The sequence below is a fragment of the Mustela putorius genome, unplaced genomic scaffold (genome assembly GCF_011764305.1).
Source record: "Mustela putorius furo isolate JIRA1106 unplaced genomic scaffold, ASM1176430v1.1 tig00003834_pilon_pilon_pilon, whole genome shotgun sequence".
NCBI lineage: Eukaryota > Metazoa > Chordata > Mammalia > Carnivora > Mustelidae > Mustela > Mustela putorius.
In genome coordinates this window covers 50,896,006-50,920,640 of record NW_025421987.1, presented here as the reverse complement: position 1 = coordinate 50,920,640, position 24,635 = coordinate 50,896,006, and the positions used below count along the sequence as shown (strand labels likewise).

Below are 24,635 nucleotides of genomic sequence, written 5' to 3'. Positions count from 1 at the left end.
TTTTCAAAAAGCAGCCACTGGTGGACCGTTCACATTTGTCAGGAAGTGTCAGTCCCCACCCTACACAGCTGTGTGGCATTGCTTTTCGATTATAAAAAGAGACCAGATTCCCAGTCTGTAGAGCCGCAGGCCCAGAGCCTGGGTTGCTTCGGGAAATAGGACCCCTTTGTGGAGCTTCAGCATCACAGGCCATGCTACAGCTTTCCCCGCTGCTCCCTTCCGTGCACTTACTTAGACAGGAGGTGAATCTCGGCTTCTGACACCCTTTGCTGTCTTCTGGACCAACATCCCAGTATAAGAAAACATAGATACATGCACATACGCACATTATAAACAGTAATTTTATAAACAAATAGCAATTTTCAAAAAGAAACTCAGGTTTACCTATATTTAGGTAAGATTTGTTTCCAACAAAACTGTTTTCAACCATGGTGAAAACAAACTCCTGTGTGATTATGCATCACAGTTTTGTGACCTTTTCTCCATCTTTTCCATTTTAGAATAGTGAAATGGATTCTATATTGGCTTTTTTACATTGGCTAAACAAAAGGTTCTTTAAATCCCTGACTTTCAAACTTCTTTTCTTTATTTATTTCTTTTTTCTTTTTTTTTTTTAAAGTAAACTCTACACCCAGTGTAGGGCTCAAACTCACAACCCCAAGATCAAGATTCATGTGCTGTATTGACTAAAGCAGCCAGGTGACCCCCCCAAACATTCTTGATGACAATCTACTATGACCCACAGTAAAATATATATATATTTATATAAAACAATTCATATATATTTACGATATATACACTAAATGTAATATTTCATCAAGTAATACTCAGCATAGTGAGTAAACAGCATATGGGCAATACAGTTTGATTTTTTTCTATTTTTTCTAGTGTAGTAAATTTTAATTGTGAATCATTAAATTGATTTCACAGACCACTAATGTATGTACAGATTGTAAAACACTATATTAGAATAATGTTTCTCCAACTTCATTGTTGATAAGAATTAGTGAAATAGCTTTTATGAAGATGGTGCCGAAAGCTTAGAAGGAAGCCCCGCCCCTCCCAAAGCCGAAGCCAAAGCAAAGGCTTTGAAAGCCAAGAAAGCGGTGCTGAAAGGCGTCCACAGTCACAAAAAAAAGAAGATCCGCACATCACCTACGTTCCGACGACCCAAGACTCTGCGTCTCCGAAGGCAGCCCAGATACCCTCGAAAGAGCGCCCCCAGGAGAAACAAGCTTGACCACTATGCCATCATCAAGTTCCCCCTGACTACTGAGTCAGCCATGAAGAAAACAGAAGACAACAACACACTTGTGTTCATTGTGGATGTCAAGGCCAACAAGCACCAGATCAAACAGGCTGTGAAGAAGCTCTATGACATTGATGTAGCCAAGGTCAACACCTTAAGCAGGCCTGATGGAGAGAAGAAGGCATATGTTCGACTGGCCCCTGACTATGATGCTTTGGATGTTGCCAACAAAATTGGGATCATCTAAACTCAGTCCAGCTGGCTAAATCTACAGTTTTTTCATGATAAAAAAAAAAAAAAAAAGAATTAGTGAAATAGCTATGCTTACCTCAGACAAAATATACCTTAAGGCAAAAATTGTTATTAGAGATGAAGAACATTTTACAATAATAGAAGTGTCAATTCATCAAGAAGACATAACAATTATATATAATACCAAATTCAGTGGTTAAATAGACAATTCAGTAAATAAGAATTGGAAATTGCATTATCCCACTTACAGTAATGGATAGAACAATTAAGCAGAAGGTTGAAAGGGAAACAGAAGCCTAAGCAACACCATACTCCAAACACCAAACTAAACATAGACACACACAGATCACTCTACCCAACAACAGCAGAATATACCTTCTTCTCAAGAGCACATAGGACATTCTCCAAGATAGATTACTGATTAAGCCATAAAACAAGTCTCATAAATTTAAAACAAATAAAATCAGATACATTTCACAATGGAATACAATTAGTAATCAATAAAAGTTGGGAAATCTGAGGAAATTAACCCCACCCTTAAATAACCAAAAGGGCAGAAAGAAATCACAACAGAAAAATTGGAAAATATTTTTGAGGTAAATAAAAATCTCAGTATACCAAAGCTTATGGGATACAGCTAAAACAGAGCATAGAGAGGGGCATCTGGGTGACTCAGTTGGCTGTGAGCTCCACTCAGGCTCTGCTCTCACCAGGGAGTCTGCTTAAGATTCTCTCCCCTCCCCCATGCAGACTCTCCCCTTGCTTGCACAAATAAATAAATCTAAAAGGCACAAAGAGAAATTTATAGCTATCAACACCTACATTAAAAAAGAAGAAAGACTGCAAATCAGTAACCCAACTTTCCACCTTAGAAAGAAGTCAAATCTTAAGCCAGTAGGAGGAAATAACAGAATTTAAAGTAGAAGTAAATGAAATAGAGAAAAGAGAAGTAATAAGCCAAACTGACAAAACCAAAAGTTGGTTTTTGAAAATATCAACAAAATTGAGAAATCTTAAGCCAGACTGACCAAGAAAAAAATAGACTCAATGTATTAAAATCATGAGTGAAAATGGAGACATTACTAACAAGTTTACAGAAATTAAAATGTATCACAAGAGAATACAATAAACAGTTGTATGCCAACAAACTGGAAAACCTAGGTGAAATACACAAATTCCTAGAAAAACACAAACAGCTGAAACTGACTCCAAGAAGAAACTCTGAATAGAGCTATATAGCAAGCAAAGAGATTGAATTAGTCATTTAAAAATTTCTGACAAAGTAAAGCCCAGGTCTGGATGGCTTCATTAGTGACTTCTGCCAAGTGCTTAATGAAGATTTTAATACCAGCCCTTTATAAGAAATGTGAGAACAGTGAACACTTACTTCCCAACCCATTCTGTGAGGCCAGTATTACCCTACTAGTAAAATCAGACAAAGACATCACAAAAAATGAAAATTATAAAGCAATATTCCTTATAAATACAGAGACAAAAATGCTCACAAAATACTAGCAGTGTAGTAACCAAATCCAGCAACATGTAACAGGAATTATACACTATGACCAAGTGCAGTTTGTGACAAGTGTGAGAGTTCAGTTTATCATATGAAAATCAGTCAATGTACGTACCATATTAATGGGATTAGTATAAAAATCATATGATCATATTATTGGGTAGAGAAAAAGTATTTGACCAAGTGAAACATCCCACGTGATTCAGAACACTTAACAAGCTATTAGGAGGGAACTTCCTCAACCTAATAAAAGGCATCCATGAAAAACATCATTAGCAAAAGCCAAAAGAATTCCCCCTAAAGTCAAGAACAAGACAGGATATCTCTTCATGCCACTTCTATTCAACATTGTGCTAGAGGTTTTAGCCAGGACAATTTGGCAAGGTAAAGTAATAAAAGTCATCCAGATTGGAAAGGAAGAAGCAAAGCTATCTCTGTTTGCAGATGACATCATCTTGTATGTAGAAAACCCTAAGGAATACACACACGTACAAACAACTAGCCTTCATAAATGAGTTCAGCAGTAGGAGTGTAAAACAGTGAAGCCACTCTCTGGAAAACAATTTGGCATTCCCTTAAAACATTAAGGCTAATTCCATTCCTAAGTACGTGCTCGAGAGTTGCAAACTTACGTTCACACCAAAACTGGTACACTAATTTCACAACGGTGTTATTATAAATAATAGCAAAAAGGTAGAAACAACCCAAATGCCCATCAACTGAGAAATGGATACATAAAATGTGATATGATATGTCCATGCAATGAAATATTACTCAGCCATAGAAAGAAATGAGATATTAGTACTTGCTACACCACCGATGAACCTTGAAAATATTATGCTAAATCAAAGAAACCAGGTACAAAGGCTGTATGTTACATGATTTCATTTATAGGAAATGTCTAGGTTAGGGAACTCTGCAGTGACAGTGGTTTCCAGGGGCCAGGGAAGAAGATGGGAAATGACTGCTAATGGGTATGGGCTTGCTTTCTGGAGTGATAAAACTGTTCTGAAATTTCATAGCCATCATTAAAAACATCCCTTTGAAGTTACTGTCTTTGTGACCTTAAACAATAACAATAAACATAAATATGACGACATCAGTGTACAGTGCTAATTGTTTGCTAAGTCTTGTGCTGATCCCACCACAAGCTAGTGCAGTGGGTGGGTATACTATGATCTCCAAGGGAGAAACCTAATACAGAGAAGCCAACATGTTATTCGATGTTTCAGACTTTCAGAAATAAGGTTTCAGAGGATTAAACGAGTTAATATGTAAAGCCCCTTCCTTAGTACGTTGTTGGTGCATGGTACCCATTCAGAAAATGGATCATGTTATAGTGGATGTTGTGTGACACATACATTTTTCATGTAAATGGTCATTCTAACTTCCAATGTATTGTAGTGTTAATAGTGTCTAACGCTTTCATTGTTCTTGGATACAGGACCCCCTGGACCAGCTCTCCCTGTACCCCCAGGCTACCCAGGAGGCTTGCCCTTGGGATACTACAGCCCGCAGCAGCCCTGTGCCTTCCCCTCATACCAGCTACCAGCTGGTATCCATCCTATCCAGTACCAGCCTGGCAAATATCATATGCCACATCAGCCTGTTCCAATCCCGTGGATGCCAGGCCCTGCTCTTCTGCCGAACTGTCCTCCTGGTCTGGAATACTTAACCCAGGTACTCCACACAAGTCCAAATAATTTTCTGATGAAGTATGACTGGGGATCTGACAGAAGAGATCCACAGCTGGACAGAGTGGATGAAGGTGATGGGTCGGTGATGACAGAGGTCCTGTTTGTGAGACCGTAGGAGCGGCACTCCTGATTTTAGAAATGTGAAGGGCAAGTGAGTGCAGGGATCTGTATGGCTGTCTAAAGGAAACATGTTGAATTTTAAGATATGCGAGGTGTCCTGTGGAAGGCAGTTTAAAGAACAGGAACAGAGGAGAAACTATCGAAGATGCTCTTTGAGGTGTCGTTTGCATAGAAGTAAAGAGTTAACACCAAGAACAGCAACACGAAGAACAGAACAGTAGACTGTGAGTCACTGAGTGCCTCTGCCCGTCCCTTTTTCTCATTACGCACACTTTTCATTAACTACTCCTGCCACCGTCCAACATATAATGTAAATAAAAAGAGGAGAAGGGCTCTTTGCTTCAGGCAAGGGCTTTGCTTCAGGCAAATTTCCAGGGACCCCCTTCCCACAACACAGTGGATTCGTACTTTCCATTGATACAGACATTCTGAAGGCACCAGGAAATCTGGGTCAGAAACCGGGGCAGTGTGTCAGGATCATGTACCATATGGTATCGCTAAAAACCACATGTCAGAGACTCCGAAAGGATTGCTTAATGAAAATAAGATGAAGCTAGTCCTGGAAGTCCCTTAGAACCTATTGAATCATGTTCGGTTTTAGAAAAAGGAGATGTTGAAATACATTATAAGCAAGGAAACTTGTCGGTTTTCTTAATTTGCCTAGTTTTTGAATTTCTTCTCTTACTCTTGATGGGAGTTAAATGAAAGTATTTTATGAATTCTGTTTTCTCTTTAAGGGATGTTTCGAATTTTAAAAAAAGTGAAAAAAGAAACAAAACCAATAGGCATTTTTTTTGGTGCCAATTTTAAATACAGTTTTATTTAAGACATTGCATTTTCCACTTAACAATACAGTGCTTATAAAGTGCAATGTTTATTTCCTTTCCCTGTGCACATATTCCATATTCAAGTATCAAGAATGCCCAGTTTTTTTGCTATAGCAGCTCAACATTACAACTGCCATGGAATTTGCTACAAATTTGGGTCCTTTGAATATTGTGTGTGGAACAATGCTCAACCTATTTATTCTCAGATTGGTTTAGTCAACCTCTTCAATGGTGGGCCCAGAGGAGGCACCACCAGAGGGAGGAGCTCCACCACCAGGGAAGCCTCCAGGCATTCCTCCTGGCATGCCCCCTGCACTCTGGTACAGCTTGGTGATGATGGGGTTGCAGACTTTCTCCAGCTCTTTTTGCTGGTGTTCAAATTCTTCCTTCTCTGCAGTCTGGTTCTTATCAAGCCAGTTGATGATTTCATTGCACTTGTCAAGAATCTTCTGTTTGTCTTCATCATTTATCTTGCCCTGAAGTTTTTCATCTTCAACAGTTTCTTTCATGTTGAATGCGTAAGATCAAGTGAAGGCATGGAGGCAGACAAACTTGGTTTTAAATTCTAGCTGTACTGCCTCCTCACTCGGCAGCCTTAAGTAACTTTCATAACATGCTGGTGCTTCAGTTTCCTCATCAATAAAGTAGTACTAGCGATACATACCTTACTGGGTTGTTAGGATAATTTTTCAAGAGCTAAGGTTTATAGTGTGCCTACTATTTGGGGCACACAGGGTACATCCGATGGGTGGTAGCTTGTGGATGTTATTAGGTGAAACACGTATGCAAACAGAAGACAGAACCAGTCATTTGCTTTATCATTTTCCTTATCTTAGCCTTTTTACAATCTCCAGTGTAGATTCTTGTGCATCATTATCAGGACTGTCAAGAACCTGGAGCATTCAAAGTAGCAGGATTCTATTGTTTGTAGAGTATTGGCTTGGCCAGTGGCTCTATCAGTTTGTTTGTCATAGTAGCCATAGGGTCTGATTGTATGACCTTCTTTGGCATTAACAGGTCATTTTTCGTTAGAATATTTTGCTCAGCAGTGGACGTTTTTATCAGCATATGTTTTTGAATATTTTTGAATATATTTGCTTTGAGTTCTAGACTTTAACATTCTGGATTTTTAAAGGAACTATAAACCACTTTAGTGGCCAGTTTTGGAATCTTATAAGACATGTTTAGACCCCCTCATCTGATTGTGTTTTCATGTAAGAAAATGTTTTTAATGAAGGAAGGATTGTATTGTATTGTATTGTATTGTATTGTATTGTATTATATCTTCCCCATACCCTCTTGTAGTCAGTTACACCACAAAATATTTATGTCTAGCTGTTTTTTACGTTCTTTATTACCACATTCATGTACTTTTTTAGTTAATGTATTCAATGAATATTTGGTGAAATACAAATTTCAGGCAATATTCTGGGCTCAGGGATTATGAATGATCTATATCATCTAAAATTATATAGATATAATTACTCTGTCCTCAAAGAGGCTTATTCTTGTCTGTTAGAATATTCTCAAGAATGTCAGGTAGTGGGCCCATCAAATTCTCTTTAGAGTGATTTCTAAGTGAAGGTAAGATGGAAGTGTATCTAGTGGTGTTCCCAACACCCTTTTTAAGAGATCCCATCCCAGAATGTTTCCTCTCCTTTATCCTAACCCTAATCACATGCTTCCAGCATTATGGACCCTCTCCTGATTAAAGTATGTACCTAGGGAAGACCCTGCCATTAGTAGCTCAAATGAATGGAAGTCAGCGTGTGAACATCTTCCAGATGTACCTGTGAAAATAAAACTGGATACTCCTGTGTGAGGTCCCTGGCTGGCGCATTTGCTCTCTGTAAGCCACTGAGAAAAAGCTTCTTCTGTGGCTGGTCCATGTTAAACCGTCCTGAACTTCCTGAGCATCTCCAGGCTGTTGAGTGTGAGTGACACACATGTCCATAAGATCAGTGAGTAGGGGCTGAGCTAGAAACAATCTGTGCCAACACAGCTTGTTCTAGATGCTGTTACTGTAGCAGGAAGATGATGTTCTTCCATACAGTCGGTGTACCAGGCAACCTTATCTATTTTTTTGGGGGGGGCAACTGTTTACCTTTTGAAATAGAACTGGAGAAAAGTGGTATTCCTATCTGGACAGCTCTGCTCACCAGGTATACAGATAGACTAATTTCACTCAATAACTTTTTTTATTCCACTCAATTTCAAAAAGATATCTTGGTATCAATTAATACATTTTTGTACCTCTCATCAGCTTCTTTTCTAACACTGATTTGATTTAATTCTGTTATTTCTATTTTTCCTAATTTCTTTGTTCTATCCCAACAGTTGGACAGCATACACGTCCTTCAGCATTTTGAGCCTCTGGAAAGTATGTATAATTTCATAATGTTCAGCAGTATTTGAATCAGGTGGAAATTTGCATCACCCCATATCTAGTTCCTTATTAATATAGATCATTTCTTAATGGTTCAAAGAGAAAAGACTATCTTCTTTTACTCTTTCTTCAAGAAAGTATAAAGGGAATTATTTTGTATAATTGTATCTATTTATGTATCATACCTAATAAGTTCTTAGGCTTGAAAAAGATATTTTATATGGTCACCCCCCCCCAACACTCTATTTTGCATATTCATCTTTCATGGAAAAGGAAAAGAAGGAGCCAAGAGACTAAATGAGTTAGCCAGGGGCATAACAGTCAGCTAATCAGTGGTAGAGCTGGAAATAGAATCTAAATTTGCTAAGTTCTGGTCCACTGCCCTTGGTTTAGAAGTAAAAAGAAATCACAGTAAACATACTGCTTAATCTCAGTTCATCCTCACCGGATTCCTGACCTTCACTTTGCCACCAGATCTGCACATTCATGTGACCACCACACAGAGCTTCGGAGCTTCCTTGGTTCATTTTCTTATTTGCAATTAGAAATGACTCTGACCGTCTCAGTATATTTCTTGAGCTGACTACTTGATGGTAAAATGTATAATTTCATTTAAATGGTTTTATAATTAAAGTTTTCTAAATTCAGGTACTCCAGGAATATAGTTTTAGTCTTTGCATTTATGCGGAAAAGTTTAAAAATCATTTTATACTACCTCCTTAAAAGAAATGTTTTAGATTACTAAAATTACTAAATACGTATTTAGATACGTACTCAATACGTATTTAGATACGTACTAAATACGTAATCAAAATTACTAAATACGTATTGGGTGTCTGAATTATTTTGGTGACCTAATCAGTTGTAATATTTCACTTTAAATTTTTAAAAAGCTGTTTTGCTTTAATCCCCTAAGAAATACTATAGAAGGACTTCTTGAGGCCCATTTTAACTGCTTCTAATTTAAAGTGTCTTTCTCATTTTATTATTTTTAGTGATGACATCTTTTGAAACTAATAATAGATACGATATTAAAAACAGTCTGGACCAGATGGTTTACATTGTAACTGAAGACACAGACGACTTTACCAGAAATGCTTACCGGACTCTAAGGCCCTTTGTCCTCCGGGTCACCGACTGTATGGGCCGAGAAATCATGACGATGCAGAGACCTTTCAGATGTACCTGCTGTTGCCTCTGTTGTCCCTCCGCCAGGCAAGAGGTCAGAGAATGCAGGTCTTATCCCTGGTTTCTTCCTGATCCAAGTCTTCACAGCATCCTTTTGCTCCTTCCAGAATGACACAGGAGGGGATTGTCACTGGCTCTGATGATCAGATTGAAAGAAGAGAGTGGGGGTAGGGGGAAGCCACATTGTCTCATGCAAGAAAAAACGCAGAGGGCTTTTTCTTGTGGATTCTTGCCTTCCAGTGCTAGTTGGGGGGGGGGGCGTCAAGCACAAATTAGGGTTATTTATTCAGTGACCATAATTCTGTCAGTTGTGTCTAGTGAATTGGAAATGTATTTATGACCTAAAACAGAAGTCACACACATTTGTCTACATGTAGCTATGTATCCCCAGATAAGATGTCGCTAGACATCATCGAATACTTTTAGAATTGGAAGAGACCTTGGATGACTTCACACTCCGCATCCCAGTCCACACTTGCCACAGATAAAGAAGGGGTGGCTCAGAAAGATGAAGTGCCTGGTGAGGTTACAGTCCCCTGAGGGCCGGACCTACAGAGCAGGCGTTCTGAGTTACAGTTGGGCTCCTTGTCTACAACCCATGTGGCTCTAGGAAAGCTGTTTGCTGTAGGGAAAGAAGCAGCTTTAGTGAGAGGTCCACCAGAATTTTGAATTCCAGATATGTCACCTACTTAAATTGTGCAATTTACTTAACTTCTTTGGGCCTCAGTGCTCTGGTACATAAATATGCACAACAATACCCCATAGGATTCCTGGGATATTTTAAAGACATAGTAAGTGCCAGCACATACTAAATGTTTATTTACAACCTTTTCTGTGTTTTGATTTCCTGTAAGATGGAGGTAATAATAGCACCTGTAAACAGGATTGCTTTGAGGATTAAGTAGTAAATAAAAGTTAACTGTTCATTACAGACCTGGCAGATAGTACAGTGCTCAGGGAACGTTGTTCCCAGGTGTCTTCCTCCTCTATCATTACTGATCCTCTATCATTACTGATAGATGGCCTGATAGTTGAGATGAATCTTCACCTTTAATTCTTAGTCCTTTGGGATATACTAGGAATTCTTCATATTCATGAGATGGGTTTTCTTCACAAATGAATTTTTTTCTAAGATTTTATTTATTTATTTGACAAAGAAAGACATAGCGAGAGAGAGGGAATGCAAGCAGGGGGAGTGAGAGAGGGGGAAGCAGGCTTACCGCTGTGCCAGAGCCTGACGCAGGACTCCATCCTGGGACCCTGGGATCATGACCTGAGGTGAAGGCAGATGCTTAATAGACTGAGTCACCCAAGCATCCTTCAAATAAATCTTTAAATAATTTACTTGTATATAGTTTAGTGGGGTTTTTTTTTTTTTTTTTAGCTCTTAGGCCTATACTTGTAAAAGATCTTAATGCTAGGCAGCTATCAAATGTGTATGTTTATGTATATGTGTGAATATATATATATATGAACAGTTACATCTTTTTTAAAATATTATATCTTTACTTGACAGTTCGTGAAGCTATGTAGTCCTGCCCCATGCTGAGACCTAGTGGACTCAAAACTCTTAGAAAACTATATATGACACCAGAAAAGCTACCAGTAGAACTTTACCTTTGGGCTTTTACTAAATAATTTAATTTTGTGACTCTTGTTATTAATCAATATGAAGATCTTAGTTCTTTACAAAGGAATATTATAAAGATGTTTAGCTAAAACAGGGCCATGGACAATTTTGAAACTCTTTTTAAGATGGCTTTATAGGGGCTCCTGGGTGGCTCAGTAGGTTAGATGTCTGCGTTTGGCTCAGGTCATGATCCTGGGGTCCTGGGATCCAGTCCCATATCAGACTCCCTGCTCAGCGAGGTGCCTGCTTCTCCCTCTCGCTCTGCTGTGCTCTCTGTCAGTTTGTCAAATAAACAAATAAAATGGCTTTATATATTCACTCACACATTCTGTTGTTTTCACAATATTCAGTTTTCAGAATGCCTCTTTTTCTGTTTTCTCTTATAATTGTCTTGTCTGAGATTCAAATCTAAGACGTTACCTTGCTACTTTGTCATGAATTGTGCCAGAAGACATGAGACACCTAGAGCAGAGACAAAGAACATTACTACAGCACAGTAAACAGCGTGAGTGCCATGAGCAGTATGTTGGGGTCAGTCCCCTTGCTCCCAAGGTCTATAGGGTTGAATCAGCAGAGCCCAAGCAGGTGCTGCATACAGCTGAGCAATACTGAGCTTTGAGAACTGTCCCTTATAGGAAGCAATCCTTTTGTTCCCATGGAAAAGGTGACCTCAGCTCTCCAGGCTGATCTCACCTACAGCCATAAGAGCAAGCCTGGGTAAAATGGAAGACTCTCTACTAGTAACATTGTTTCTAGTCCTTGAAAGACCTCAGAGCACATCTAGGTGGTGTGTCCACGTATATACATCGGTGCATAGCTTCCTCCCCTCTCTCACTTCCTCATTTGCAGCTGGAGGTACAGTGTCCTCCCGGTGTCACCATTGGCTTTGTTGCGGAACACTGGAACCTGTGCAGGGCAGTTTACAGCATCCAGAATGAGAAGAAAGACAATGTGTTGAGAGTGCGCGGGCCATGTTCAACCTATGGCTGTGGTTCAGATTCAGTTTTTGAGGTAAACAAGTGTAAAAATGACATTTTTACTAGATTTCTATATGTACTAACAGACCTTGGAATGAGTTGGTTTCAGATTATGTTTTCATGTGAATGAATAAAACAGAATGAGGAAAGGGCTATTGGTTGACATCAAATCATTTTCAAAGTATTGTTAGTGGATTGCTTACAGTTTTCCAAAGTGTGAGCTACTTTTTTTATGATTTCAGTGTTTGATAAAGATAAGAAGAAACCATTTAAAACACTAAACCTGAAAGTAAATAGCCCAACTGAATCCATTTCTTTCTTCTTGGTCATATTTAATTAACCATTTTTACCAACAATTTGCAGGATTGGGATGTAGGTCCTGAGTGATGAAAGTACCCCACATATCACAGGACATTTGGAGTACCCCGAGATTATACACATTGTTTATTTGCATGGTAGAAATTGTCTCTGTCCTTATGAAATAGGATAAAACTCGTAATAGGTTATATTTTCTCAGAAAAATGAAAAATCCTCTTGTTTTGCCTCTATCTCAGTGACTCCAAAATAAGTGCTTATTATCTTACAAATCTGACAAAGGAGATTCCTAGAAATATTTCCTGAGCTTCTTAGAGAATCCTTCTTGAATGCCTTGCAATTTCAGCAAGCTTCATTATCTCAATTTGTTCATTCATATATTTCCTATGGCACCCAATAAACTTTTTTTTTTAGTTCTTCAAGTATTGCTTATTTATTAAAAGACCATTGTAGAGAAATAGAAAAATATAGATAAGCCAAATTTTAGGGACAGGCGTATAGGGTCATTTTGATCCCCCAAAGTTAGTATTTGGGAGTTGTCCCTCTGGCAAGTGCCAGAATCCCCCTTTTGGAAGCTGAAGCCCCTCAGAAATCTTACATGCTTTAAGAAGACAGGGTGGATTTGGCACACAGAAACTTGAATGATCACTTGAAGTTTGTGAAGTACATAGAACTGTGCTTCCTTACTTTTGCTTATGTGTTTCCCTAGACTGTAGAGACTCCTTCCCAGTTCCCACCCTTTACTGTATGAAAAAGAACTTCAGAATCAATTCAAATCATGCCTCATTTGAGGATGAAGAAAGAGCACCAGCCCCCAAACTGTCAGATATACCCCCGCTCAGTTATTAACCAGTTGCAAGGCACTTAAGCCTTCTTGGCCATGATTCCTTATTACTTTACAGTAATTTATTACTTCCTGTCCTGTATTTATGCGATGGCAGTGCAAGCTGCTTCTAAGTAGAAGAATGAAATGTATTATAATATTTTTCAATCATCCTAAAGTCACATTCTTATCTTTCTAGGTCAAATCCCTTGACGGCATGTCCAGCATCGGCAGCATTATTAGGAAGTGGAACGGTCTCTTATCAGCAATGGGGGACGCTGACCACTTTGAAATTCACTTCCCATTAGATCTGGACGTGAAGATGAAAGCCATGATTTTTGGAGCTTGCTTCCTCATTGTAAGTGTTGCTTTTGAGTTGTCTTGAGAGAATCACTCTTTGTGATGCGATGCAGTGTAGTGTAAGAGACAGGCAGTAAACTTTGAAACTAGGACAGTGTCTGTCTCTACCGCTGACTAGTTGCGTATTTTGCAAAGCGGTTAGCACTTTCAGGCCTCACTTGCCTTACCTATAAAATGGAGATAAAAATACTTACATTGTTCAGGGCACTGAACATGAGCTATCATAGGAGTAGAGGGCCAGAAGAGTACTTGGAGAATATGGGGCATCCAGTGGGTATACCTGTCCTCATTGCATGTCTTTTCCATTACTTAAAGATGCCTAGCCTATGACTTCTTAATGAAATAAATAACCCAAAGCTGATGTCCCATTTCCCCCACCCCGTACCTCTCTGTCAGTGGGCTCCTTGGTGTTGTATCTTCCTTCGATTTATTTAGGTACAGTTCCCTTGCTGTAACCCTGACTGATCAGTGGTTACATGGAAATAGAATGGATATATTTACCTTCAAGATGTAGCTAACATATTACAGTTGGTATATTTAACGTATTTAATATTGATTGTCCAGTTTTTCTTCCTTTTAACAATGAAGATTTTGTTAATCGGAATCCCCAAATGGAGACATTACTGGTTACCAACAGTTCCAAGTCTGTAATTGCTGGTCTTCATATTAGGTCCTTTTCATAAAGGTTTTATTAGATTTATTTATTCTTAATTAGAATCAGGGTCACCTGATAAATTATGAGGATAATACTTCATGATTTGCATCTAATTATGTATGTATCTATATATATACAGTTATCTTTCTCTATATATAATATATATAAATATATGTATCTATAATTATTTTTCTAATTTCAGGACTTCATGTATTTTGAAAGGTCCCCACCACAGCATTCATCAAGATAGATGGACACCGAAAATCAGCAATTATGGCTCATAAAGAAGTAGAAAATTAGATCGGGCTTATAATTCCCTGAATTATTTGCAAATATATGTGTCTGCTTCTGCAGGTTTTTTTCACTGGGTATTAGCTCTAACAGGCTAAGAGTGTTAAGAGCAAGAATACAATCTAAACATGTTTCAATTGATTTTATCTGTCCTTTGTCCCTTTGGTAGACTAGGCATTCACCTTGAAAAAGCTATGACTCAATAACCAGGTAAACACATTACAGTAAGCTTGAAAACACTTTACCATGACATAAGGGAAAATGAATCCCAGAGCTCTCACATTAATAAGTCATGAAATGATGAGCTTTTTAGAGCAGTCTTTGAGATAGAGTAATAGAGCTTTTATCCCTAACCCTGTCCTCCCTCTCCTACCTCTTGTCCTGTTACTGAAGACAAATTTGATTCCAGGTGAAAAGAATGATACTCTTGATCTTTAAAAACAAAAAGGAAGACAGACCGAAACACTATGTGTTTATTGTACAAGGAAACATTTATTTGTGTATATGTATCAAAACCCTGTTTTGCAAGTTTCTAAGTTTCCTTGGAAATTTTCATTTTTTTACCAAATAATTTTTTTTTTTTAATCATAAGGTTTGTATTTTCCATGTGTACTCCCTCATTCATCAGCATGGTCAGTCAGGACCTGCCTGTATATGGAGTCAGGGTCAGACTCTCAAGAAAAGAGGTGACAAGGGCTACAGCCATTCTAGATCTCTGAGCATCTTGGAGATACCAGTGCCCTTATAAGGAGGTTGCATTTAATGTTTCATCTCTCTTGGTCACAAATGCCTTATATATAAAATATGTTTGGTCAAATCTCTAAGATTGCCTTTTGAACCTTTGTTTCTCATTTGATGTGACACAGAGAAGATAATTGGGTTTCGGTTTTGTTTTGTTTTGTTTTAACTTCCAAGAAGATCCCTGATCACCACTGTGCTTTTTTAGTAGCAAGAGTTAGGGTTTTGTTACTAAATTTTGAAATGTGACATTATGTGTAGCACTTTGTAAAAGCAAAACCTCTAAATCTTGACGTTGTTTAATATTTCTTAGCTGCTTTTTATTTAGATGATAAATCTGTTATCTATGCAAAGAAAAGAATAAAACACAGCAAACATGCTGCTTCTCTGTGAACTGTAGCTTACCAGTAAAATTATGTAGGATCACCATAGTTAAAGTATGTACTTGTTTTTATTATCTAGTTAAAAGCATAGTGTATTAGTGAATAAACTCTAATGAGTCAACCTGTCTCTTTTGCATTCTACCTTCCTATCTGGACATGGACTGTGTTCTTTCAACACAGCCAGTATATTGAATGAAATGTATACTTACTGTTAAGTAAAACAAGCCTGAGTGTTCTCCAATGGGATTATTCAGAGATGAGGGCCTTTGCCCATAGTTCCTCTTGAAGTCAAAGAAAGGTGCTTCATTTTTAAATTATATTTATCTTTTCATAGTGAAGTTGTTTTACTCAGTTTCTGGTAATTTTTATTTTTAGGTGCTACTACTTGCTTTTTTTTAAAAAAAAAAAAAGTAAAACTGCTGCTTTCTAAAAAAAATAATTATATTTGAAAGTATAATTGCAGTCTTAGACATATATATTATTTCTTATAATAATGTTTGGCATTTTATATATGAAATCAGACAAATAGTACTGAGAAAGTTTATCTCTATAAACCTTCTTTTTACTTGGCAGTATTCCTACATCTCAAGATCTGCTGTGTAATACTAAAAAAAAAAAAAAAAAAAAAATTAACATATGACATTTTAAATTTCTGCTTAAAGTTTTTGTGGTATTAAGTTGTCTCTTACAGTTATAATTCCACTTTCTTTAAAAGTAGTATTATGCATCTTGGGGTGCCCAGGTGGCTTAGCTGGTTAAGCATCTGCCTTCGGCTCAGGTCATGATTCTGAGGGTCCTAGGATCGAGCCCTGCATGGGGCTCCCTACTCACCAGGGAACCTGTTCCCCCTTTCCCTCTGCTGCTCCCCCTGCTTGTGGTCACTCACTCTCTCAAATAGATAGATAAAATCTTTAAAAAAAAAAAAAGTAATACAATATGTCTTATATTTTTATACTATGGTTTCTATATATGTCTTAATGGTATTTCACTGTGTAAAATTGATCAGATTGACTAAAAACAAAAACTGCCCTGAAATTTGTGTGTTTTCATGCTTCATCATATCGTTTTTGGCTTTTAAATAAAAATAATTTGGTTTATAGTAAAATACTGTTCTATTTTTTGACTTGGGATTAAGTCTTTGCTGTAGACTAAATGCTTGTATCCCTCCCCACACCCCAAACTTGAGAATTTACCCCAGTGTATGATGTTGGGCAGTATTGGGTCATGCAAGAGGATGAGTGTTCTTATAACCTGCCAGCCCCTTGATCTTTGATTTCCCAGCTTCCAGAACGGTGAGAGAGAAATACTTGTTGTTTAAGCCACCCCGTCCACAGTATTTCTGTATAGTTACCCAAATGTATTCAGACAGAGATTGGAGGTGCTGCTGTCACAAATACCTAAAAATGTGGAAGCAGCACTGAACTGGGTCATGGGGAGAAGCTGGAAACATTTTGAGTTGCATTCTAAAAAAAAAGCCTAGATATTTTAACAGAACTTTAAAGGTGATTCTGGTGACAGCTCTGATAGAAAAGAGAGCTATAGAGGAAGCCTCAGTGTTCTTATAGCTAAGTAATCCTGAGCAGGATGTTGGTAGAAACGTGAGCGGTTAAGGCTATTCTGATGAGGCCTCAGGTGGAAATGAGGAACTTGTTCCTGAGGAGAGGCCTTCTTTACTATAAAGTGGCAAAGAGCTTGGCTGAATTATGTTCATGTTCTCATGTTTTGTGGAACACAGAACTGGCAAGTGATGAAACTGGATGTTTAGCTGAAGCGAGTTCTAAGCAGGGTGTTGAAGGTGCAGTTAGTTCCTCTGACTTACAGTAAAATGCAAGCAGTGAGAAATGACTTACAGGCGGAATTGTTAAGCAAAAGGAAGCAGAATGTAAAGACTTGGAAAATTTTCAGCCTATCCATATAGCAAAAAATGAGAACACTGAGGGCATGGCCAAAGTACTGATAAGATCAGTGTGATTGAGCCTTCTGAACAGAAGCCAGGAAACTCTTCTCCAGGACAGTGGAAGAATGACCCTGACGGCACATCAGTGGTCAAAAGAGCCACCTCTCCCATGACAGGCCTATAATGGAAGGGCCTAGGGGGCTGAGTGGTTCAAAGGAAGAGCCTTCAGTACCAATGGGAACTGTGCACAGTACCTGGCACCACTTCACATGGTGGGGGGGGGGGGGCCTGCTCTCTGCACTCTCTTGCCATGTGCTTCTGCCACTCCAGCTGTGCTCTTGTGCGCCCTGGTATAGCATGGACTTCATTGGCCACCTGCCCAGAGGGTACAGGTCCATGTGGCCCTATCTCATAGTGCATAGGTCAAGGGGGTATGGCTGCCTTCACCTTGATTTCAAAAGGGGCCATCTGGGCAAAACTCGGGCTTTGAACCCCAGTCCTGGAGATCACAGGGCCCGGGTAGAGAGTCTCTGCAGGGAAGGCCATTCTGAGCCCTGTGGGTACAAGGCCATCCCAAAGGGGCCCAAAAGACAGAGCATTGAGTCAAAGATTATTCTTAAGCCCTAAGATTTAATGTTGTTTGTGCTGTGTGGTCTTGGACTTACCTAAGACCTGTCACTCCTTTCTTCTTTCCTATTTCTCCTTTTAGGACTAGGAATGTCTGTCCTGTGCCTGTCCCACCATTTTATCTTGGAAACACATAATTTGTTTGGTTTTGCAGGTTCCTAGATAGAGAGGACTTTGCCTCAGGATGACTCATACCTTGATTCTTACCCCTATCTGATTTAGATGCAACTTTGGACTTTCAGACTTTTGAGTTTGGAACAAGTTAAGACTTTTTGGCTGTTAGGATGAAATGAATGAATTTTGTCCTGACCAGGGGTGGAATGCCATCGACTGAATGTCTGTGTCACCTAAAATTAGTATGTTGGAATCTAACCCCCTAATGTGATATATTTAGAGGTGAGACTTGGGGGATGATCAGAATGTGAGGGTGGAGCCCTTATGAATGGATTAGTATCTTTACGAAGGAGAAGGCAATGAGCTCCCTTGCCCCTTCTGCCACATGAGGACGCAGTGAGAAGACAGCCATCTGTGAACCAGGAAGCTGGCTCTTACCAGACACAGTATCTGCTGGGGCCTTGATCTTGGGCTTTTTTAGAACTGCAATAAATAAGTTTGCTGTTTATAAGCCATCCAGTCTATGATATTTTTGTTATAACAGCCAAAATGGACTAAGACAGTTATTTTTTTTTAAACTTTTCTTCAGAGGGATTTTTTAAAGGAATTTCTTATATATCAGTTTCCTTCAGGATCCTTGTTTTCGTATATGTTTAATTCCAATAAAGTCATTTTTGTAGTGTTTTATAGTAGTGACTAGCTTTCTGATATAACCAAGTTATTTATAAATGCTTATTCCTAATCCACTTACTTAAGACACATTAAAATTTAGGTATGGTTTCAGCAGTAGTGTATCATGCAGGAAAGCTGCCGGAATTTATAACTGTCAGTAAAGGATGCATTTTAAAACAATTTTAATGACAAGATTTCCCAAAAAGTATACAATAAGCTGGTTACCAGTCTAATTTTTCAACCAGCTGGATGTTAAGTTCAAGTATAGAATGAGCAGTGATTCCAGGGATAGCAGCCTGCTCTGCTGGGATAGCTGGCTGCTTTTTAGGACCTGCTGCCCCCTGCCCCAGTGTTAAAGGTTTAATTTAACTTATATTGGAAGATGCAAACTTGGAAAATCCATAGGTATGAATTTAATAAACTAAACCAAATACAACTTTTTGGCTAGTGATAATGAACACTGAAAGTGAATCTTTCCCATAATTTGGTTGACCTTCACAGAACCTGTTCCCCATTTATTTGCCTCTAGATGTCTTAGAAACCCCAGAAAAGAGAAAAACAGAATAATACATTCCAATGTAGTATGTATCAGTGAGATAGCATAGTATTATCCATGATAACACTTAGCATGGTTAAGAATAGTACCTCTTAGGCATTCACTCAGTATCTGCCCAATGAATAACAAAACAATCAATGGCTATATTTTTGAAATATTTGTTATAGTAACCAGTTAAAAAGTTTTGCTGTTTAAAAAATATACCCTCTCTCCACTATTTCATTCTATATATAATTACTCTATTGAGCACCTCCTAAATTCAGACATGAACTATTTCCGAAGGCAGAGGGTAATGCAAAGGTAAAAAATACACAAATACTACCCTTAGAGGTTCACACACTAATGGTATTTTAAAGAAAATACCCATCTATGAGGACCACATGAACATGTGTTCAATGGGATGTTGGCACATTCAGTAGAGACCATGTCCCTCGCACCATCTCAGGTGCCATCTAATGTATCTCTGTCCCCATTCGATCAGAAGGTTCAGGCTAGCTGGGTATGTCATTTGCCCAGGTACACTTCCTGGCACTGCTGGAGGTGAATAAGGTACATTTTACAGTCTTGTCTGTAAGCTGAATACATGGTCAGTACACCTGAAAAGGTCAATTTAGCAAATTTTCATCAAGCAAAGCAGGAATTGATTGTTTATTACAGTTAAACACAGAACCCAAGAGAGTGGTGCATCCGAGATCTTCAACAAATATTTTTCGAATGAGTGAAAATAGTTCTAATGCAAGTATGACACTGTGCTAGGTGTTAAAGGAGACAGAAATGAAGAGGTAGTCCTCTATCCCTCAGCAAGGATAAAGCCAGTAAGTATGCAATTACAGCACAGATTTAAAGAATTATTACATAAGCTAAAAATTACTGTTTGAAAATACGTTTTACTTGATTCTCACATTTGCATCACGAGATAAACATCAATACCATTTTTTCAGAGGAAGAAACTTCATCAAGAGGTAATGACAAAAGATGGAATGCTAAGGAATTTCCCACTCCCTCTTGTAATTGCAATGAAGGAAAATTGAAATGTTGGATAAAAGGTGAGAAACATGACAGCTCCTGGAAGACAGCACAGCTCATGGAAGAGCATGGAGAGTTGCCCAGTCTCAAAGTCCTACTAGAAATCTGATCAGGCAGGCTAATCTCCTCACTCCATTTTCCAATGGTCCAGAATGGCATGGTGCTGCGTCTTCACTGGAGGGTGTGGCAGAGATGGGCTGGGTGCTAAGGTTGAAGTGGCAGTGGTGCCTCTTCACATACTATGTAAACAAAAAGCAAGCAGTGGATTCTAAAATATTCTGTAATTACCTCACTTAGTGGTAAACTTTCTTACAGTTCATTAAACTTTCTTACAGTTCGTTCTGCTGCTTCTCCACAAGGGAGCCAGTCATATGAACTCATACAACTTTGAGATGTGTAGTTGCTGGGTTTACCTCAAGATTCAATTCCAGCAGAGATGAATATCCATCCGGGCACCTGTGGAGGAAAAAGAGCCTAATCATGAGACAGGTGGTATAATGTAAGCAACTAACGAACTATGATGATGATGGTGGTGGTGGTGGTGGTGGTAGTAGCGAGCTCTTTCTAGTGCTCCTATACTGCCGGTACCATTCTGATTGCATGGACTTCCTATGTACTGACTCATTTCAATTCTCATGATCCTGTGAGATAAGATAACCCCAATTTTACAGATGAAATTTTTAAAAAGTGTCTTACACCAAGGAACTCAACTAGCTTATGTCCACGAAACCATTATTTGACATGGCTCCAGAGGCTACATTCTAAACCACTATGCCTTGTGCTTCTTTCATCTCTGTGCGGTATGTGGTATGTCATTGTGTGTTAACTCAGAAACATAGGAAACAGAAATAAAGGAAGACGATGGTATGTTACCTCATGTGTTCTCTCAAGTTGATGTTTATGATGGGATGCCCACGCGGCTTTGAGGGGTTTTGTTTAAGGGTATGCTCTCTCTTAGAGATGTGCTTTTGCTTCTGCTAGTATCCCAGTGGTGTTTCCGATCGAAGACCACTTTTATGCTGTTCTGTCAGTTTGCTGCTTCCCAATGGATTATGCATTTTAAATAGGAAAACCAAAACAATGAGGATAAGTCTTAGTGACAAATTCTCAGTGAGCAATTTTTTTCTTTACCTGTAGCACAAGCCTGAACAGTCAAACTTTCTCTTGAGTTCTATTTGCCAGTGGAATTTTTTATTTTCTAGCTCACACTTTACACTGAAGTGTATCCCTTTGAAAGTTCCTGTTTTATTGGTAGTCTCTGTTCCAGTACTACATCTTTGCTTCAGCCCATGACTCATCTCCTGTCTCATCTTAGCAGCTGAAATCTAAGCCACGGCCAATGAAGATTGGTAACTCTTCTCTGGGATGCCAAAGCAAGTGTCAGCCTGTGTTTAATAGTCAGAAATTTCAGATTGTGCCTGATTTTGACCTCTACTGAATTTTATTACTCTCTTAGGAGCTTCACTTCCCATTTACATAGCTTTTGGTTATACTTTAGCTAGACTTTGAAGGTATGCTAGGTTTTAAGATGATCTTGCAATATTGCCAGCAATGGAACTGATCTATTTTTTTAACAGCACATAATTTTATTATAAAATAAAATATTCAGGGGATAATGCTTTAAACACAAAATTTAAAACAATTTGAACTTTCATATTATTACTATTTGTGTAGATCTAATCTACAACTAAATGTTTTCAATTTGAAATTATGTATATTAATTCTTTTTCTATCATATTATCGAATTCCAGATTCTCTTAAAATATGTTTAATGTCTCTAATACTGTTGTTAGATTAAAAACAGATTCACCTAAAATGGTGCGATCTCTCCTGCAATCCAGGCTCAGATAAATTTATTTTGGAAAATTATAGAAACAATCCTCGCCTTGAGTAGTTTTAACATGTTTGCTCAAATTGTCTTAGCTAATAGTTATTCAACATAATTTATTTGAGTTTTAATTCTTTTCATTATAACTGTTAGAAACAAACAGAAATTGGTGTTTTGGGTTTTGTTTTTTGTTTTGTTTTGTTTTGTTTTTTAGAATTCTTGACTATGAAGGAATAGGCCCATAGAGAGAGACTGAAAGAAGCAATTTGAATGACAAAATATTTTTCTGGTTTCACCCCCCAACCCTTGTCAGTCTACTATAGGGGGCAGCACCAGCTCATGGGCTCTTCAGTAAACTCTGCTCATTGTTTTTTTCTTCAGCCAAGAATATATTGGTACTAATCTAGAACTTTTAATAAATAGAATCAAGGGATTTTGGAGTTAAAGGGGCACTAAGGGCTGTCTACTCTACACTCTATGGTATAAATGAAGAAACTGAGAGAGGCCCAGATAGTGCCCAAAGTTACACCATGAATTCGTACTTAGAACCAAAAGTAAAAGTACAGATCTCCACTTATATTCCAGTTTCCTTTCACCGCACCAAAAATTTAGCAGTGATTTAAAAACATTGTGATGTAACATCTTTCATAACATTGGAATCTTAGCGATAAAAAAAACTGTTTCAAATTGTTCTAATGTTCTAAATCATTTTTTAAAGTTAAAATTGATTTTATTAATATGTTCTCGCTCCCCTCCAAACTTTCTCCCCGAAATAAATATCCCCTCATTTGAAGGGGGAGGGGAGGCGTCTTAGGGCCAGTTCGGAGCTGGTGCCTAATCCCTCAGGCTGAGCGGCTGGGGTGGAATTTCAGTACATCTGAGAGGGTGGGGCCTGGCGGTATGCCTGTGCCTTGTGTCAACCTGGCGCTCAAGCCTTGGGCGTGGTGTTGGAGGCGGAGGCCTTGTGCAAATGCTGAGCTTCCTTAGTGCCAACTGTCTGGTGTGAGCCAGTGCAGGTCTCCTTTTCTATGCTGGAACCAGAGACAGGGTAGTCGCAGACCCTCTAAGGCTCCTCTGAGCAGAGACCCAGGCCTCACAAAGGTCATACCCGTTCCCATCCTTCCACACCGCTGTTCGGTCGAGTCTGGCTTTGGCTGTCTGGAGGGCGGACTGAGGGGCAGGGGCTGGCTCCTGATGAAAGAAGGAATGATGAGTGGGTGGGGCCTCCTGCTGGCCGGCGCGCCGGACTGTCCCTGTCCTTTCTGGAAGGCACTCCCGCCGGCCTCCTGGATGGGAGTAGTAAACTTCCCTTTCCTGCAGCACCAGCTGCTGACCAAGAAGCCAGAAAGCAGTCCCACCCAGCGGGAGGGCTAGGCTTACCTCCCCACCCCACGCCCTGCCCCCACAAGATGGGCCACAGCAGCGAGATGGGAGTGTAGTCGCGCACTGAAAGTTCTCCTACACCAATCCGAGCCAGCCGCCGTGCAACGCTGCTTCTGCGATCGAGAGCAGCAGCAGCTGAATCCTGCACATAGGGGTGTGTGTGTGTGTGTGTGTGTGTGTGTGTGAGAGAGAGAGAGAGAGAGAGAGAGAGAGAAGCAAGGACAGATGCCTCAAAGCGTGGCAAAGGAGTACACAGGACGGCAAATATCTTAAAGCAGGTTTGCATTCTCCCCTACGCGTAGGAACGCAGGGAGTTAGTCTTGGGATAAGGGAGGAGCAGGATGTTTGGGCTAGCAGTCTCCAGGTGCAGAAAGGAGGGACTGAGGGTCACATCCTTTCATAGCTCCTAACTTATGCCCCATCCCTGGGCATCGTGTGCCATGGAGACGGTGGGATCCTGCCCCAACCCGGCCATTGCGTTCAATAGCCCGAGAACAGGAATGCGGCTTACGTTTCAGCTGCTTGCACAGTTACTCCTTAAGGCTTGCAATGTATTTTCTTAAGAATAACTCCAGAGGAAGCTGGAAGGGCTGCGGCGAAGCCCAGGCAGAAGGCACTGTGAAGTCGCTGGGAGGGCATGACGTGCAGTCCGTGAACTTGCGTAAGTCTGCACTCCAGGAGCTGTCCCGAGGGCTGGGCTGGTGCCTGGCACCTGCTCTTGGGTGGAGGCGCCCAGGAGCGCCCGCTCCAGTCCCAGCACCAGGAGCTGCCGGAGCGGCGCGAGCCTCGGGCTTGGAACCATGGTACGGATCTGGCGGCCGCTGCCCTCTATGTTCTAATGTTCCAACGCGGTTTAAAGCACATACTTATAGTCTACCTCAATAAACCAGAGTGATTTCACAGTCTAACTATAGAAAGGAAACTAAATTACCGTCGTACAACAGCAACAGAAATATTTAAATTGTTTACATCATGGGGAACATAGAAGTTTATGTATTCATCCATTCATCCATTGATACAATGATGGACGTGTATATGCATATTTATTTGTGGACGTGTAAAAGGCTATTATTTGTTTGCTAGATTTTCCTGCTTTGAAGAACTGTTATTGTCAGTTCGAAAGGA

At 39.4% G+C, this 24,635-nt stretch overlaps 2 protein-coding genes, 1 long non-coding RNA gene and 1 pseudogene across 3 annotated transcripts in view; 2 read left to right on the top strand and 2 right to left on the bottom strand.

Annotated features, from left to right (window-relative positions):
- The window catches only part of PLSCR4 (phospholipid scramblase 4), a 45,268-nt gene extending 28,756 nt beyond the window's left edge, over positions 1 to 16,512 (top strand). The window contains 7 exon segments of the mRNA XM_045088485.1: positions 4,462 to 4,697; positions 7,999 to 8,041; positions 9,043 to 9,269; positions 11,715 to 11,876; positions 13,180 to 13,338; positions 14,198 to 14,224; positions 14,226 to 16,512. Of these exon segments, the coding sequence (XP_044944420.1) occupies positions 4,462 to 4,697; positions 7,999 to 8,041; positions 9,043 to 9,269; positions 11,715 to 11,876; positions 13,180 to 13,338; positions 14,198 to 14,224; positions 14,226 to 14,279 (908 nt within the window). The 3' untranslated portion in view covers positions 14,280 to 16,512.
- On the top strand, positions 1,012 to 1,496 carry LOC123394392 (annotated as a pseudogene).
- Positions 5,623 to 6,189, bottom strand: LOC106006008 (heat shock cognate 71 kDa protein-like). The gene has a single exon (XM_045088486.1). It carries the CDS (start codon positions 6,168 to 6,170, stop codon positions 5,874 to 5,876), a length of 297 nt encoding a protein of 98 aa, XP_044944421.1. The 5' UTR covers positions 6,171 to 6,189; the 3' UTR covers positions 5,623 to 5,873.
- Positions 16,513 to 19,891: 3,379 nt separating the features above from the next.
- On the bottom strand, positions 19,892 to 24,383 carry LOC101690261. Its single transcript, XR_006609111.1, has 2 exons — positions 24,022 to 24,383; positions 19,892 to 20,755 (listed from the first exon to the last, which is right to left on the bottom strand). It is a non-coding gene; the product is annotated as an uncharacterized LOC101690261 (long non-coding RNA).
- Between the last annotated feature and the right edge of the window lie 252 nt (positions 24,384 to 24,635).